This window comes from Camelus ferus, chromosome 12 (assembly GCF_009834535.1).
Source record: "Camelus ferus isolate YT-003-E chromosome 12, BCGSAC_Cfer_1.0, whole genome shotgun sequence".
Classification (NCBI taxonomy): domain Eukaryota; kingdom Metazoa; phylum Chordata; class Mammalia; order Artiodactyla; family Camelidae; genus Camelus; species Camelus ferus.
In genome coordinates this window covers 12,319,936-12,337,612 of record NC_045707.1, presented here as the reverse complement: position 1 = coordinate 12,337,612, position 17,677 = coordinate 12,319,936, and the positions used below count along the sequence as shown (strand labels likewise).

Below are 17,677 nucleotides of genomic sequence, written 5' to 3'. Positions count from 1 at the left end.
ACGTGTCCCTTCTCCCTTCCTCCCGACCACCCTGGTGCCTCCCTGCATGGCCCCCGTGGTGTGGCGGCCTCGCCTCTCAGGAGCCGTTGATAAACTATCTTTATAATGGCTGTCATCTCCTTATCTCTTGGCCTCATCGTACTTGAGTGATGACAAAAGACCAACTTTTAAAGCACAAGTTAGGGTGCAGGCCGTCCCCCTTGCTGGGAAGCCCTACCTGCCCAGCTTGCAGCTGCCCCAGGCGGGGCCTGCAGAGGGGCCTCAAGGAGGCCAAGCCAGTCAGGCCTCCACGTGGTGCAGCAGGTGGTCCCGCACTGATCTGGGCCTGCACCCCACCTGCTCTAGCCCCCAAGGGTTTCTGGCCTAGCTGCCCCAGGTCCCTGCCCCCAGGAGCCTCTCTTCAGACCCTTGGGGTCTCCTTCCATGGCCTGTGGGGTGTGTGACTCCTTGGTGCATCCACGGGACCACCCTCATCTCCACCTGCATCCTGATCTGGTAAGGAAGGCCCCCCCTACTCTCGACCCTGGTGATGTGAGCACCATCAGACCACATTCAGGGCGTCTCTTCGGGGAGACTACCTGAGTCCTGCTAGCTCTTGCTGTTCCCCCAAGGGCACCTGGCAGCCCCGTCCCACCACATCTGATGGAGATGTCGGCTTCCGGGGGGATGCACTCCTCTCCACTGAGGCTGTGTCCATTCCCCTGGGGCCCAGGAGGCCACAACGTCAGCTGCAAGTGGCAGCCGTGTGCCCTTGTTCTGCCATGGATGCAGTCCTCCCCAGATGTGCAGCTTGGGCGGGGCCCTGGATGCAGGAGGCTCCGGCAGGATGGACCACTCAGGACTCAGGGGTATCAGAATAGTATTTATTGATATGCTCGGTGCTACCTTGTTAATACTGTCACGTTGTCGCGTGGCTGAGGTAATAGGGATAGACCCGCCCAGCGCCTGCCCTGGGCTCCCACAGAGCGCCGTGGACCCTCGGGCTAGGGGCTGGTGGCTTGGAGGGGACGTGGTTATTGCATTGGATTCCTTCCCTCATGGGCACGCTGGCGCCCACTCCCGGCCTCAACCCTGTGCCCACTCGCACACACACTCGCACGCTTACCCGGTCACGCACATGGCTTCTGGCACGCCCACGCCCTCGCCCTCCTGCCCACATGCTCGCACTCACGCACACTCACACAGGCCATCCTTTGGGATGCGTCCTGAGCCTCCTGATAGTAAGCACACTCGCTAGTTACAGTAATCGTAGTGAAGTACAGGGGTGTCGGGAACAAGGAGAAAGTGCATGTTGATCTCTGACTGGGTGGCGGACCCCAGCCCCTCCCATGGAGGGGTCCTGGTGTCTGCAGAGGGCAAGCCCCAGAGGTGCCGCCAGCCCCAGCCCCTCCTGAGTCATCCTGCCACTGCCCTGCCCCTCGCGGGCCAGCATGCCCACCCCAGGCAAGACAAAATCAACTAAAAAAATAAATTCTTCATCTTGCAGCCGAGCGCCTGATGCAGGGGAGAGGGTGGCTCCAGGCCTTTCTGGCTGGGGGCTCCACTGGGGTCACGGCCAGCCCCTGGCCCAGCCAGCGCCCCGACGATGCCATCTAGGGGGCCGGGTGGGTGAGGCGCTGAGCCCCGTGGCATGCGGACAGGAGGCCGGGGGGTGTGGGCAGTGCTGGGCAAAGCTGAGGCCGTGTATGTGCGGGGCCAGCTGGGGTCAGTGGCACACCGCGATCATGCAGAGGGGCATGGAAGGCCTGGGCAGCCCCGTCCCCTCAGAACTCCACGGTACTCACTACTGTCCTTGGCTCGTCGAATGTGGCGATGAGGATCTGCTGTGGGGGGGGGATGGTGATGAGGCCGCCCACGTCCGGGGGTGCTCGTGGGGCCCCGTCCTCCTCCTCCCGGGCCTCGTATAGGGTGCTGATGTGCAGCAGCGGGTGAGTGGCGTTGCGGCTCAGAATGGCCAGAGGGTCAGCCTTACTCAGGCTGGCTGGGGACAGCGGGGCCGTGGCGGGGGCTGCAGGGGGCGAGCAGACGTGAAAAGGGCCCCCCGAGGGAAGTGCGGCCAGGGCTGGCTCTGCTGGGAACAGGATTTCCTTCTCCGGCAGGGGCGCGTCTGCAAACAGCCCAGAGCACAGAGCCTGTGCAGGCCTCCCTCTCTACCCCGCCTTCCGGTCCCCTCCCCTCACCTGGACGGCTGGGACTCGGGGTTCTGCAGCTCTGGCACACAGCGGCCTGGCTGGGTGGACTCGCCCAGGAGCAGCAGCGCCCATTTCCAGAACCTTCTCAACGTTACCACCTTACTGTGTCCCCGCCAGCCCGCGGCCCAGCCTTCATCCCGTCTGTTTCACAGGGCCCTCCAGGGTCCCGCCTGACCGTCCCTGCTTCCATCCAGCTGGCTCAGTCCTTAACCTCTTTCAAACAGCTCCCAGGTGCAAGCCATCTGGGGAGCATTGTTGAGGTCGGTCCTCCCTTCCCTGCGGCCTCCAGGGGCCGCCCTCCGCTCCAGCCCCGCCCACCTGGCTCCGCCCCGCCCTCGGCCCGCCCTTACCTGCGGTGGGTGCTGCGGTCAGGCCCAGCGCGCACTCCTCCGCCTGGGACAGGAAGCCTCCGTCCTGGCTCCGGGAGGCGGGCAGGGCGGCGGGCACGGCCTCGGGCTTCGCCTTCTTGGTGCCCAGGACGTAAGGGTGCACGTCCAGGGAGAAGTGGCGGGCGTGCTTCTTGTCTGGGGCGGACCCCGCGTCGCCCCCGCCGCCCTTGTAGTGATGCGCGGCGCGCGCGCCCGCGTCCAGCAGCGGCGCGATCAGCGTGTCCGTGGCCGTCTTGCGGCGCACGGGCTTGGGCTTCTCCGCCTTGCTGTTCTCCACGCGCATGATGGCCAGCGGCTCCTTGAAGGGCTGGGGCAGCGGGTTGCTGGAGGGGATCCACTTCATCTTCTTGCGGGGCCGCTTGACCACCGGCGGCTCGGCGGCGCCGTCGGGCTCGGCGGGGTTGGCGCTGGGGTCCACGGTCTGCACGCCCGCGTCGCGCACGGTGGGCGTGGCGTCGTGGTTGGACTGGGCGAGAGCGGCCAGCAGCTGCCGCACCACGTTGTCGTACATGAGGTCGCTCTCGTTGGTGATGAAGTCCAGCCGGTTGAGCGACTTGATGTGGTCGCGGTTCTCGTTGCAGAACATGGCCAGGATGTTGATGTCGCAGAACTGCGAGCGGCGCCACTGCCGGCGCGTCTTGATGCCCACCTTGTGCAGCTTGTCGAAGATGAAGTTGCTCTTGCGGAAGATGAAGAGGTGGATGAGGTTGACGAGGATGATGAGGTTCATGGAGCAGAGCAGCACGATGTCCACGCCCGCCACGATGCGCTGCAGCTGCACGGACGGCAGCTTGCAGCTGACGCGCACCGCCGGGCCCCCGCCTCCCGGGGCCGCGCCCAGCGCACAGGTGAACTCGTTCTGCTTCTGGGTGGCGTAGTAGGTGCACAGGTAGGAGATGGGCGCCACGCTGAGCAGCAGGATGAGCAGGTGCCGCGCTAGGTACAGCTTGGCTAGAAAGTTGCTGCGGCCGCGGCGCTCCAGGTACTTCTCGAACAGGTTCTGCTCGGGGCTCTTCTCCTTCTCTGCGTTCTCGATGATCTCGCGCCGCTCGCGCTCCGTGATGCCGGGCCCCTTGGACTGGATCTGCTTCTCGATCTTGGGCGCGCGGCCCTCGGCCGCCCGATGGTAGCAGTTGTCGATCTCCTGAAGCAGGAAGTTGAGCTCGGAGGTGAGGCGCGTGGATGCCAGGAACTCCCAGCCCAGCGCGGGCACGTACATGATGGCCGCGAAGGCCAACAGCGAGTAGGGCAGCAGCTTGTGCTCAAACAGCGATGGCCACAGGCTGGCGTCCACACCCGGCAGCGCGTCCCGCAGCTCCGTCCAGCAGTAGCCGCGGGCGTACAGCGCCTGGTCCCGGGTGAAGTTGTGCGGCGTGTAGCAGTAAATGGGCTCCTCTGGGGGCAGAGAGGAGAGGGGGCTGGGGCCGGGGCATCAGACCTCTCCCTTCTGCCCCGCCCTGAGCCCCCTCCAGCACAGCGGCCTGCACAGGGTCTGCCTGCACAGGGTCTGCCATTCGGGTAACAAACCCTCCAGCTCCAGGTGGCTTTCCTTCACCGTCTCAGCCAAGGAGACATGAGAGATCTCACTCTGGCTCCCCTCTCGCCCCGTACATGCCGTTATCAGCTCTGGCAAAGGCAGAGGTGGGTTGAGGGTGGAGGGTGCAGTCATGCCAACCGCAGCCCTGGGGGACCAACCTGCCCTTGGAGCCTCAGGCCCCTCTCCAAATACCATAAAGTCTTCAGGTACACACCGGGAAACTGAGTCCCAAAGCGGACAGGACAAGCCACACCACTCATCCAGGGTCCCTCCTCCATCAACACAGCTGGACTAGCCCCTGGCCTGGCACTGCCCCGGGCTCCATCCTTAGAAGTGCAGGTGTCCTAGACAGGTCCTACCTGGCCAGAGACAGTTCTGGTGAAAATAACCAAAGGAAAACAAACGTGGCCCTGGCGGACCTTGAGAGGGGAGGCGAGTCTCCCCAGGACCTGCGCTGTCCTAGGAAGGGCAGGCCTGGGGGCCCTGGGCTCCAACAGGAAGCCTTTACCGGTGGGACTGCAGAGTCTGCCACTGAGACAGCGCCGGGGGCATGCACTCTCCAACTGTAGGAAAGATGGTCATCACTGAACTGCTTTCCCTCCCACATGAGGACATGTGAGGCGCCGGGCCCCACGATGGGTCTCATGTTTGAACACTTCCAGGAGGGGAGAGCTTCACAGGCTCCAGCCATCCTTAGTGCAGGATGTTCACGGCCCCTCAAGGCTGGGCCACGCTGCTGTCTGGCCAGACTCCAGCCCCTCTCACTATGGACAGGGGGCACGTGACCTCCTGGCAGCCAAGAGCCCTGGGCCCCCAGCCCAACGACACCGTCCCACTGACAAGAGGTCATCCCCCCCGCCCCACCCACATGCTGTGGCCCTGGCCTGGACTCTCTGTCTCATCCCAAAGAAGGCCCCCCAGGTCTGCTCAGTCTCCCTCTGCCCCAGCTTAAGCCCCCCACATCCGAGACTTGACACGAGGAAGCAGCAGGGACTCCCATGCCTGTCTGTCTGTGCAGGCCTCACCCCTACCACAAGGACTGCTCCACTCTGGGCCTGGCCTTTGAGGCTGGGAGAGGCAGACGGTCACTGCTGTACCTCACAGGGGCCGAGGGGGCTAGGGACGGTGGCTGGCTACATATCTGGCCAGAGACCTCACAAGTGCCTGCGGCCCTGGTATTGGGAGGTCACCTGGCCTCTTACCCATGCAGACCCCACAGCACTGCCACCAGCACGACAGCCCCACACCAACCTGAGCATTCCAGGTGGCATGGTCCCACAGCTATGGCAGCTGGCCCTCAGACTCCACCTGGAGGGCACTGGGAGTCATGGAGGGCTTAGGGGCAGAAGTGGGCGGGCAGGGTAGCTTGGTTCAGACACAGTTGGGGGTGGTCAAGGGGGTCTATGAGGAAGCTGCTGCCATGGGCACAGAGATGGGGGCTTGGCCACGGATGGGCAGGTCACGAAGAGCCGGTACCCACAGCTCAAGGTTCCTGACAAGGACACAGACTTGGGACCGAGTGGTGAGCTGGGCTCAGAGAAACATGGAAGAGGGACATGATTGAACCCTTGTGGTTGAGAAGATAGCATTTTATTCACTTACTTTTGTCCCCACCGCCGACCCCAGGGCAGACGCTCTCCTCTAGGGGAAAAGGACAGGGCGGTGGGAGGCCCGCCCTGAAGGACCACTGGACCACGAGTGCAGGCCCCAGCTCTGGGGCGTGGGGGGGCCTGTACCCCATGCTGCAGGCACAGAGGAGCAGGGCCCCCACGGGCTCCCCGTATCCTCTCACGTCTGCCGCCTCTGTGTCTGCTGGCAGGGGAGGAGGGATGAGCCCTGGCTCAGGAGAGGCCCAGCCCTGGGGCCCCATGGGCTCATCTCTGGGGTCTCTGTCCTTCCTCCATCTGCCTACGCCTGCAAAGCAGACGGCACCCCGACAGCCCGGCAGAGCCGGCACCCATCTCGCCTGCAGGTGCTCAGGATGCACACGGCAGGAGAAGCTGTGGCTGCACGTCCCGGCTCACGCTTCAGGAGCCTGGGCGCTGGGCCTGGCTCTGGGTGGGGCCAATCGCTGAGCCATGGGGACCCCAGTGCAGGGTGCTCCAACACAGTGGTGACAGCACAGATGTCTGATGGGGACATGCAGACCTGGCCAGCTTGCCGAGGGCACCTCTCCTGAGAGGCTGGCACTGTGGGGCTCCAGACCTGGGGCCCCTGGAAACCCCACGGCTGAGCGCACAGGGCCAACGATGGCATCGAGGGGAAAGCAGGGAAAGCCGGGCCAGGGCAGCCTCAGGAAGGACCAGTCTGCGCTACTCCCATCAGGCCTGGCCCGGCCCTCCACAGCAGCGGCCCCACCCCCTCTGAGTTGGCTCCCCAACCCGCACACCCTGAGGACCCTTCCAGACGTGGAGCTGCCTGCGCTGTCCTGCCCACACCAGCCCCCGTTCCACGTGGGTGGGGGCAGCCGCCTCTTGGGCCCCCTGCTCAGCCGAGGCTGCTCCTTGGGCTGGCAGAACCCTGCCTCCGGCACCCCCAGAGTTGGCTCCTGGCCCCCCTCTTCTCCTCCCAGCCCCCCCGCCCCAGGCGAGGTCCAGACCCTTCCCAGACTCCACAAGGCTGCTTTGGCCAGCTTCCCAACCCTGCAACTAGGTAGCTCTCCACAGAGAGTGGGGTTAGGTTAGGGTTCTTGCTGGTAGATGATGGTTCTAGATTATCTGGGTGGGCCTGATGTGAACACAGGGATTCTTATAAGAGGGAGGCAGGAAGGTGAGAATGAGAGTGAGCGTGAGGACGGAGCAGGGGTCAGAGAGAAGAGAAGATGTGCTCGGTGGCCCTGGAGGTGGAGGAGGGGCTGGGGAAGGGGCAGCTCTCAAAGCTGGGACAGGCAAGGAGCTGGCTTCTCACTGGAGCCTCCACAGCCAGCTACACCCACACCTTGACTCGCTTCAGACTTCTGAGCTGCACAGCCGTAAATGATAAATTCCTGCTACTTTGGGCCACTAAGTTTGTGGTCATTTGTTAGAGCGAGTTAGAAGTTAGAGTTAGAAGGGAGAGGAGACCCTCAGAGGCCACCAAAGGAGGTGGGTTCCTGGGCTGCCCCAGGGTCGGGGGGCCGCCTCAGCTCTTCCTGAGCTGGCTAGGTGGGGAGGGGGCTCACTTCTCAAAGACCCACCCTGGAGACTGGGTCCCCAGGAACCCACTGGCACAGGGACCCGCAGCTCACCAGTCCTCAGCGGGCAAAGTGCTCGCCGCCTCTCCTGAGCTGGGGTGAGCACACCTTGGGGACCCTTCATGACCGCAGGGCACCCACTGCAGGCAAGCCTCCGAGACACTGCAGGGCCAGTCCAGACCGCCACAAAGAAGCAAGTAGCACAATAAAGCGAGTCACACAAACTTTCGGTTTCCCAGTGCAAACAGAAATTACTCTTACCCTAGACCATGTCTACATACTGTGTGCAAGCCTTAAAAACCAATGCATAAATTGATTAAAAGATATTTTATTGCTAAAAGATGCCAACCATTCTCTGAGCCTTCAGCAAGTAGTAATCTTTTTGCAATAGTCAGGTCAGAGATCACTGATCACAGGTCACTGTAACAAGTGCAGTAATAATGAAAAAGTTTGAAATATTGTGAGAATATTGTGAGAACTGAGCAAACGCTGTTGGAAAGATGGCACCAGTAGACTTGTTCAATGCCGGGCGGTCACAGACCTCCCATTTGTGAGAAACGCAGGGCGTGAGCGCGGTCGCAGGACATCAGCAAGTAAGGACTCTGAAGCTGCTGCTCCCCCCCCTTTGCTCTGTGACCTGGAACAAGATTTCCTCGCCCCAGGAAACGGCGCCATCTGTGCACACCTGCACTCACCCCCGGGCCCCCGTGGGCTGTGCTTCCTGGCGTGGCCTGGCCCCAGCAATGGGACAAGGAGCCTGTCCACCCCAGGTCTGGCATCCCCAGGTCACAGGGACCCTAAAAGGTGAGTCCTTTGTGAAAGACGCAGCACAGGATGCGAGAACGTCTGCCCGACTGTCCGCACCTCTCCCTCCTCGAGGGGCTCTCTCTGCCCCGGGCTGCCGCCCCTGGCCTCAAGCACAGCTGTGGAGGGACCTCCCTAGACACCTGGGCTCTGAGACCCCTTGCCAGCCAGACCCTGGGTGGGGGGGTTTCCTGTCCCCACGCCCCGACCCGTGGGGAGTGCGGTGGCACCCGGGAGTGCCCTCCCTTTCCTCCATGTCCCCAGGAGTCACTGGCTGGCTCACCACCTTCTGTCCACCTTCCTGCCTCACCTGGGGTCACTTCTCGTTAGGAGGCCCTCCAGGTGCCCCCACGATGCACAAAATCTAATCAGGACCGTGTATGTTGACGTAAGGCTTCCACGTTGCATAACGTCCACTCTGTTCTGGTCACTGCCCTTGTCCAGTTCCCTCTTCTACCTGCATAAGCCCTCACAGGCTCCGGGCCTCCTGCTCAGCCCACCACTGCCTGATGCTCCTCCAGGCCCTGCCTGGCCTCATGGGCATCTGCCCACCACCTTCCCAGGCTCCCCAGCAACCCCAGTAGCCGACCAGAATCTGACCACTTCTTCCTCAGGGGTCTTCACCCCATGTCCAGCCCCAGGACGTGGCCCAGCAGCATGGGTGTCCTCATCCTCTGTAACGTTCTCTCCTGGTCCCCACTGGCCACTCCTTCCCTCAGACCCTGCTCACTCCCCCTCCTGGTCCCCTCTTCTTCCCTAGCCAAAGTCTCATTTTCTCCTGGGACCACCAGGTCCAAGTCAGTCCCCCCCACCCCCCTGCTCACGGTGAGCGAATGGAAGGTAAAATCAGTAAATCGGAGGAGAGGCGTCTGGGAGGCAGCCGCGGGGACCCATGCAGGTACGGGGTGGGGGCAGGTGGAGTGCGGAGGGTCTGCGGGGAGACCCGGGCACCGCCCTCACTCGCAGGCTCCAGCGGGGTGGCCCGTGGCCGGCTGCAGCAGTGAGGGTGGCGGAGAGAGCACGCGCCCCTCCCGCCGTGCCCCCGGCCTCACCTGCGAAGTTCTTGGTGAAGACCAGGGTGACCAGCAGGATGGGGACGAGCACTGTGCCGATGGTGACCACGCGGTCGAACGGCAGCTCCAGCTTGAGCTGCAACAGCAGCGCGGCCAGCGCGCCCGCCTTGTCGTCCTGCGCGCCCGGCAGGATCAGCTCGCGCAGCTTCTCGCCGGCCAGCAGCGCCGTCGCCATGTCCGCAGACTGCTCCAGGAGGTGGTGCATGGGGGGCGCGGGGGGCGCGGGGCCCGCGGCGGCGGTGGGGGGGCGCTCCGCCGCCGCCCCGCGGGCAGGGGTCGGGCCGCCCGGGGGTGCTTGGGGGGCGCGCAGGGGCCGCCGCCCCCGCCTCGGCTGCAGCCCCGGCGCGGCCCAGGCGTGTCCTTCCGGCGGGGGCGGCGGCGGCGGCGGGACCCCCGCCCCGAGCGGCGGGCGGCGGCTGCTGTCCCGCCGCGGGGAGGGGGCTGTTTACCTGCGGCAACTCGCGCCGTGGCTCCGCCCCCCCCTCCCCGCGCGCAGATGCGGCGCCGACGATGACTTTGCAAAAAATATTTAAATTAAATAAAATGAATGAACAATGACTGGTCCCTCCACGTCCTCAGGGTGGGGAGGCGGGGGTGGCTGAGCCGGGGGCTACCCTCGCCCTGGGCGCGGGGGCGGCCGCGCGCGGTGGAGACCGGCTAGGACCCGCGGCGTCCCGGGCCCCCCTCTTCCAGACGCGTGGTCCCGGAGCCGCCCCGGGAGAGGGGTTTCCTCGCCCGCTTCCCGCAGTCGCTCTCCGCTCCCTACCAAAGCCTGGCCGCCACTGTGGGCGCCGAGGCCCCCGCCCGCCCGGTGTCGCGGACTGGCACCCCACCCTGGGGCAGCGGGCAGGCGGACACTGCGGGGCGTCTCCTCAGCGCCCCTCCAGGGCGGCCATGGGGCCCTGGCGCCTAGCCCCCTGACCCACCGCCGGGGCCCTCGCATCACCTCCACGCGGCCCTCTTCCTCTCCAGCCCTGCACCTCCTCCCCATCACCCCACTGCTTTGCCTCGGTCAACAGCCTTCTCCGGAGGCCCGTGCCAGCTCCGGGGGCAATCTCTGGGGTCCCGTGCTTCTGGCCTGGCTCCCTGCCACCTTTCTGACCTTTACCTCCTTCATTCCGACCCCCAGTGCCCAACGGTCCCAGCTGTCATCCCCCCTCCCCCAGGTACGACGGCGCAGGACTGGGCTTGGTCTCAAGCAAAGAGCACAGCTGCCACCTTCATGCCAATTGCCTGCAAGACTCGCTGCGGTTTTCCACTTTTTATTTTCCCGGCAGGTCCCTGTCCCCCTGTAGCAGAACATACGCGTGCCGTCTTTGTGAAATATTTAGCATAGTTGGAGTTTCAACTTAATTCAGTAATTCATCCAACAAGTCTGTCTCGAGCATCCGTATCTGCAGAACCTCTGGTGGCAGTTGTGAGCTAATTCCCCCTCACTGTGTGTGTGGGGGGGCGGGGGGGGCTCAGAAAGGAGGATGTCCCATACCAAGCCTGAGCTTCACACTTAAAAAAAAATCTTTCTTTAAAAGGTTCATGCATGTTTCTGAATGCTGCCCATCCCTAGCTTCCAGTCCATTTGACTTGTCTCCTACTTGCTGAGGGAGCTGGGCTGCCTCCAGTTTCCCACCTCAAATAACCCCGACCCCCACCCTCGAAAACCCAGATACCCACCAAGACACCTCCAGACAACCCAGCTAGCCCCCCGGGCACCTCCAGTCATGGGTCTGCCCTTTCCCCCACAGCAGCACGCCTTCCTTCCTATGGCTTTGCAGGGTCCCCCACCATCCTTTTCAATAATGACTTAAGAGTTCATGGCCTGCACTTGTCCGTGGACATCTTGGAGGACTGGGGAAAACAGGGTCCATGCTGTGTTAAGTCACCCCTCCTTGAACACAGCATATGCTGCACTCCTGCACCCCTGCACCCCTTTGTCTCCTGCCGTGGAATCACAGTTACTTCTCCACGAAGCCTGGTGGCACCGCTTTGCTGTCATTTCCTGCTCACGTCATGGTTGATGCTCCTCTGTAAGTGGAACCCTGCTTTCTGTTTTTCAGTTGGTCAGTCTGGTACAGAGGAACACTGCTGGTCTTGATGTGATCTCAGAGTTGGCGTGTGATGTGGCGTGGCAGCATGGCCACTGGAGCACTGTGGGTGCGCGGTGAATGCTGGTGGAGTGTGTGCACGTAGTCCAGCACGCTCCGGGAAGCTGCCGGCAGCTGCCCTCTCATCGAAGGCCACCCCTGCACCCACACTGCAGCAGCCCCCTCGACGCTGTCCTCAACCCAGCGGGGCCTGGATGGGGAGGGCTGGAGCCGACGTCCTCGGTGCCACCCTGGACCCCAGCCCCTTCCCTCGCCCTCTCCCAGAGCGTGCTAGGGCAGGGGTGGGGCGCAGGGGCCACGCCACAGTCTGGAGGGATACGCTCCCAAATCCGCCTCTGGGGAAGGCCAGCATTGGGGGAGCAGCTTGTCCTCTCCCGTGGCAACACATTCACACGTGCCTTTTGACACATGGATTTCAAAAGGTTGAGTGACTCTGCTCTAGCAAAGCTTTTATTCTCGTCTCTACTTACGTGAAGTTTTATCAGCTCTCATATCAATGAAAATGAAAAATAGAAAAAAAACCGTCATGTTGAGTCCTATCCCATTTCAGCCTTAAGTGATATTCTCCCACCAAGACGGACAGCTCATTAACTGATGCATTTTCAATTTTACTTCCATGTTCAGTTCTCCATGAAAATTTGCAAATCTGTGCATCACTGATTGAGTACGTACTTAACGACTCTAAGAACCACCCAGACCAAGTTCTTGTTACCAGGTTCAGGGCCCCTCAGATTAAGGCCAAGGACCCCCTGGAGGTGCTGTGTGTGATCATCTGGGAGAAGCGGCAGAGGTGGCGACTGGCCAGGCCAGGTGGCGCTGCAGGACCTGCAGCCCCGCTTCTCAATGGCATGAAACAGCACAGGATCATTTCACCCCACACCTGGATGGCAGGTGGGCTGGGAGCTCTGTCCCAGTCAGTCCTCTCTGGGGACGGGCAGCCACCACCTCTGGGTGGCCAGGCACCTGGTGGAGGACCTGGAGCCGGCGAGCTGGTCTGCTTGTCTCCTTTGTCACTCCTGTGGGCGCGTCTCTCGCCCGGCAGGGCCATGTGCCCAGGAGGGGAACAGACTGTGCTGCCCTCAAACTTCAACCCAGTGCGTTCTACACCAGGGGCAGCCCTGTGGGCGAGGCTCTGCAGGCAGGAGGAGTCTGCACAGTGCCCCGCTGTGAGGGGACAGCTTGCCTTTCAAGTCCTTCTTAAGTGGACGAGGGTGAGTGCCAGTCGCAGCGGCATTCTGGCCGCCCCAGACACACCAGAAAGGCTGCCGCACTGCTGTGCTTTACAATGCAGCGTTTACAACGTGTCGGAGACGGACGGCTTTAAAAACTTAAGAAAAACTTTAGAAACTAAAAAAACAAGTGATGGGATACAGTTCTCAAGTTCCTTTGGGGGAATCTCCAAACACAGAAGTGAACCAACCCAAGTGGGGCCTCAGCTGCCTGCAGGAGCCTCTTCCCTCTGCTCCCCAGGTGTCCATGCCGGTCTGGGCGGCTTGGACTCCCACAGACTCTGACCTCTGAGGGCAGGCCCCATGCACTCTGTCCCATGGTCAGCAGCACTTGGCTTGGTCACTGGCCTCTCTCTCCCCTCCTCCAAAGGTCACACAGCGGCCCCTGCCTGTTCTGTGCCCTGCCCAGATGCATGGCACCCTCCTGCCCCAGTGCAGGGGGCAGCCCGAGTTCTGCACAGAACCCCGCTGCCGGGCCTCTCGTCGCCCTGGACACACCTGTGGGTCATTGCTTTGGTGTCCTCTGGCCTGGGTGCCAGCTCAGCACCCACTGCCCACAGGACCGGCTGTTCCTGGTATGTGGCACTGCCTACCTCCCCAAGGTGTGCCCCACACCTGCCACCTCTCTCTCCCGGGCGCTGGGACATCCAGTCACCAAGGCCAGAGCCAGGCCAACAGGCTGTGTACAGGGCTGTGGGTGCGGTCATAGTCTTGAGGGACGTGCGGGCAGAGCCCTGTGACCCCCAGCACTGGACCTGCAGTCTCAGGGCTGGTGGAAGTTGAGACAAATCCTGTCACACGCCACCAAGGGCGGAGGGGGACCTGGCCATGTGCTCAGCCAGCACTGGTTCCCTCCCCTAGGGCTCTTTGGGGCTCCACTGGTCACCAGTTGGTATCAGAGGCCTGCTCCCTGAGACTGCTCAGAGAGGGAGGCATGGGACGGTGGAGGGGGCTGGGCTGGGCCACAGCCACGGGGAGACCAGGGGGGCCATGCACAGAGCGGGCCGTGGGGTTCAGACCGAGGGGGAGGGTGGCACCCTGACTTCCAGAGACTCCGCCGGGGGCAACAGGCTGCTTAGGGCAACCTGGCCACCATCCTGGGACCGCCATGATTGTGGCCAAGGGCGAGCATTTCCCGAAGCACCAAGACCAGAGTCTTCACACGTTCAGACCAGCCACCAGCTCTGTTTCCGGGTCCAGCCCCTCCCTGACTAACCGACCGACAACAGCCATTTGTGGCGGGCCTGCAGGTGGGAGAGCAGCAACCCTCACCCCACGTGGGAGCCAGTGTGGCCGGGCTGGGCCACTGGGGCCTCAGCTTCCCACCTGTGGGCCAGCAGATGGCATTTCCAGTGTTATGGCTACCGACAAAGGGACAGGCCGTGGGGTCCTGAAGGGGCCTCAGGACCCCATGTGACACCCTCTGCCTTGTCCCTCCCGCCGCGCCCTCCACCTGTGCGGGACACATGGGCAGGTCCCTGCAGCACTGCCCAGCTGCACCGGGCCAGGTGGGCAGGGTGCTGACCCCTCCCTGGGCAGAGCCTCCAGGGCCCCAGGCTTCGCGTGGCTAGCACGTTAACGGAAGGCTGGCTCCAGTGCCAGCAGGGACCAGAGGTCACGGGGAACCATAATCAGCCTCTGGCACGTACGCGTCTGAGGTGGAGGCCACACAGTGAGCCACTCGAGGGTTTATTTCGGTGATGGAGTAGCTGCCCAGGGGCAGGCGCTGGCTGGCACACAGGGCTGACAGCAGCATGAGCAGGTGGCAGGCTTGAGGCCCCACACTCGTGGCCAAGGCTGTGGGACAAGGCGCGCAGCAGGGGCCGCAGCACAGACGGCGGTCCCTGGGGGGGAGGGGCACAGCCACGGGCCCTCCTTTACAGGCTGTCCTGTCCGGCCCCTCAGGGACTGGCTCTGGTTTGGGGGGGGGGCTCACACGGCTGCAGACGCAGGAAGGCCAGGGGCTGGTGAATAGGGCTCCCCATGCGAGCACCGCAGTGGGGCTGGGGCCGGCCCCCCACCCCAGCGTGGTCCGAGGGGCACCAGAGTTACTTGTGAAGCTGTGTGGGCAGGGGAGACGCTGACCCCAGATGTCATCTGGACAGAGAGTGGCCGCCGCAGCCCATGAGGCCAGACCCTGCTCCACCCTGCAAGGCCGACGGTGGGCCTGGGGAGCAGGACCAGAGTCTACCCTTTAGGGAGACGGAAGGGCTCACTTCTGCAGGGACTGCAGCTCCGGTGGCAGGTTGCACCCCGTGTAGACACCATTTGTGATGCTGTATTCCAGCAGGGCGCCGAAACAGGGATCCTGTGCAAACAGAGGACCTGGCCTTGCACCCAGCAGTGCCCCGCCGGGACCCCCGCCCCTGGGCCCACTGGCCGCAGCTCACTCTGACAAGAACGTGAGGGTTTCCCAGCACAATCAGCAAGGCTTTGGGTCTGGTGATTGCAACATTAAATCTTTTTGAGTTGGACAAGAATCCCAAAAAATATCTATCATCTTCAAAGCTATCTTCATTTGACCGTACCTGAAACACACAAAGATTAATAAAAACAGTGTTTTAAATTTTTTGGCATGGAAAGAAACTCGATATATACAAACATTTAGAAATGTGACATGTGACCCCATTTTGGCTAAAAAGAGGGAAAAGCAGCGGGGGCAGGGTGTGGGCCTCACTACACTCAAGCAGAGCCTCCAGCACTGGGAGCTGAGCTGGGCGTGGGGTCTTAGCCACGCTGCGTTCTTTCCCATCTCAATTTCCTAACCTGTCTGCGGTTGATGTGTACCTTTTGATAAAAGTCATTTATAAAAGAATGGACTTTCCAGAGTCTGCCCCTCTCCCAGCCACACCCCACTGCAAGGTCCCCTCCCTCCTCCCATCATTCACTACTGCCTCATGGGTTTCTTTACTTTTTTGTCTGATCTTTTTTTTTTTTTTTTTTAAGAACACCCAACAGTTAGCTGCTTGAGGCGCCGCCTGGGTCTCCCCTGCTCTGTGTCACCGAGGGCAACAGAGGGCCCAGCACGCCAGGCAGCCTGGCGCAGACAGTGCCCCACGGGGCAGAAATACCTACAGTTGAGATGATGATAACCAGATATTCTTGCCCCTGAAACTCCTCCACAGATCCAACCTTTATATCTGTCAGATCAACATTTCGCAAAAGAACTTTGATTTTCTCCACCTTTGAAGGCAATAAAGAGATTGAAGACAAAACTTTACAAATCTGACCGTTTCTTTACATATCACAGCACAGGCTGAGTGCACGGCCTGTCAATTCCAAGTCATGTTTCATCAGCTCTAAGTGGACCAAAGCAAAGACCCATTTCGGAAGGAATGCCTGGGGCGGGGCAGCACCTCCGTGGAGATGCCCCCCTCTCCACTGGATGGGTGCACAGTAGTGGGGGGGGTGCTTTATAGAGAAGTGCAGACACCCTGTGCTGTGAGTGGGGGGATGTCCCCTGGGGATGGTGCTGGGTCCCGGACTGCCTCCTGGGGTGAGGAACAGAGAGCCCCTCCCAGGGTCCCGCCCTGGGGTCCTGAGCGGTTAAGATGGGAGTCAGGCTGTGTGGTGACTATAGCAGGAAAGCCGGGAGGAGGAGGACGAGGGGAGAGGTCCTGAAGGCGGGGTAGCTGACGAGCTGAGCAGGACTTGGGGCTGGGAGAGGGCGTGTTAGGATCTCCAGGGGTTGCCGGTAAAGAACCACCTTGAAACTGAAAAGGAACATGTACTTGGCTGAACACTGAGCATGGAGGGAGGCTCAGTTCTCCCAGGAGAATGGGCTGGGGGTCGGGAGCCGCGCGGAGGGAAGGCACCAGCGGTGCTGCCCTCACCACCGCGGGGACGGGCCTTCTCATGCCCAGTGACCGGGAACAAAGGCAGAGGTCACCCTCCGTGCCCCGGGCCCGGCCCCCGGCACAGGAGGAGTGGCTGTGCAGACGCAGGGGAGGGAGCAACAGGAGGGGACTGGGAGCCACCTCAAAGAGCCATGTCCCTCTTCTTCCTGGACCCCACGGACAAGCACACACGAGAGGAGCCGCGGGGGCCGCACCTGCTTCCGGTAGGGCGTGATGACCCCAATGTCGCCGGCAGACACCTGGCTGGAGACACTGCGGGCCAGTAGGCAGCAGTAGCGCATGGCCTGCACGGCCTCAGCGGGGTTGAACCAGGACGGGCTCCTCCCTTCCCGAGCTTCGCTGCCCTGGGCATCGGGGACAAGAGACGCGTCACAGAGAGCTGCCCTCCACAGAAGCTCGCCCAGGGTCTGTGGACAAGGAGCAGCTGGCAGAGACAGGAGAGCCCTGCTCCCAGGCCGACTCTCACGGACTCAGGCTGCGGAGACGCTGCAGGTGGGAGGCCTGGCTAGACCAGAGCGGCCTGGGCGGCGGCCAGCCAGCTGACACCTACTGGGCCGCAAGTGTTCAAAAGCAGAATTTACAGGCCATCATTCTTGATCAGAGCCTAATGAAATTAGAAATAAAAGAGACTGGAACCGAGCAGAAGCCTCTCACAGAGGGGCGCCTCAAGTATAAAGGCCCCTCTGTGGCCCCTGCCTCTTGTTTGTGGAAAAGCTGAAGCCCCCCAGGCCTCCCTGAGCCACAGGAGGGCAGGCTCGAGCAGGTCAAGACTGGACAAGAGTCACAGACACAGGGTCCAGTGCACATTCTGAGTCGTTTTACAGGCACTGCAGCTGCCACCGGAGAGGAGAGCTGCCTGCACAACGACCAGACTCCAGCCAGGACGTCAGCTGCCCTGCCTGCAGCGGGACCGACTCTACGGCAGCACGGGTCCATGCAGTGCCTCGAGAGAGCGGGGCCCCCGCTGCTGCTCACAAGCGTCCACGTCTGCATGGGCGTCAGAGGAACTGCAGCTTGGTCCGTTCGTACAGTTCATACACGTAAGCGGCCAACTACGACTGTCACAGAGAGGGGCTGCAGGCCCAGGCGGACATCCTCCTCTCTGGGAGCACGGCACCCGGAGTCAGCAGGAGGAAGTCACAGAAGACGACCCCGCCCTAATCCCGTAGAAATGGAATGATGTCACACAAGCAGGGATTTGTAAGCAGCTTTTGGCAGGACAGAGATCTCAGCAGGAGGCCCCTTCGTTCTGTTACTTGAGCTGCACTGTCACTAACCTTAACCCAGGCGTCCCACGCTCTACTCACCTCCGGCCCAAACAC

The 17,677-nt window shown here is 62.2% G+C and overlaps 2 protein-coding genes across 13 annotated transcripts in view; both read right to left on the bottom strand.

Annotated features, from left to right (window-relative positions):
• Positions 1–849: 849 nt before the first annotated feature.
• PANX2 (pannexin 2) lies at positions 850–9,577 on the bottom strand. Its single transcript, XM_032492565.1, has 3 exons — positions 9,147–9,577; positions 2,543–3,976; positions 850–2,107 (listed from the first exon to the last, which is right to left on the bottom strand). The coding sequence occupies exons 1-3, from the start codon at positions 9,370–9,372 to the stop codon at positions 1,764–1,766; spliced, it is 2,004 nt and encodes a 667-aa protein (XP_032348456.1). The 5' UTR covers positions 9,373–9,577; the 3' UTR covers positions 850–1,763.
• Positions 9,578–14,152: 4,575 nt separating this feature from the next.
• MOV10L1 (Mov10 like RISC complex RNA helicase 1) overlaps positions 14,153–17,677 on the bottom strand; it is a 39,679-nt gene continuing 36,154 nt past the window's right edge. For 2 of the 12 annotated variants that reach the window (XM_032492554.1, XM_032492556.1), the window contains 3 exons: positions 16,550–16,762; positions 15,574–15,681; positions 14,153–15,026 (listed from right to left, as the gene is read on the bottom strand). In XM_032492554.1, the coding sequence (XP_032348445.1) occupies positions 14,592–15,026; positions 15,574–15,681; positions 16,550–16,762 (756 nt within the window). In that variant the 3' untranslated portion in view covers positions 14,153–14,591. Of the gene's footprint in view, positions 15,027–15,569; positions 15,682–16,523; positions 16,763–17,677 lie in introns of those variants that run through there. The other 10 variants (XM_032492557.1, XM_032492558.1, XR_004324424.1 and 7 more) reach the window with 10 other exon arrangements.

Bases quoted from the DNA above. Each gene is read 5' to 3' on its own strand.
- PANX2 (XM_032492565.1), bottom strand. From the start codon at position 9,372: ATGCACCACCTCCTGGAGCAGTCTGCGGACATGGCGACGGCGCTGCTG. The intron at 3,977-9,146 runs GTGAGGCCGGGG...CTCTGCCCCCAG, and splicing joins CTTCACCAAGAACTTCGCAG to AGGAGCCCATTTACTGCTAC. The intron at 2,108-2,542 runs GTAAGGGCGGGC...GGCTGTTTGCAG, and splicing joins GACCGCAGCACCCACCGCAG to ACGCGCCCCTGCCGGAGAAG.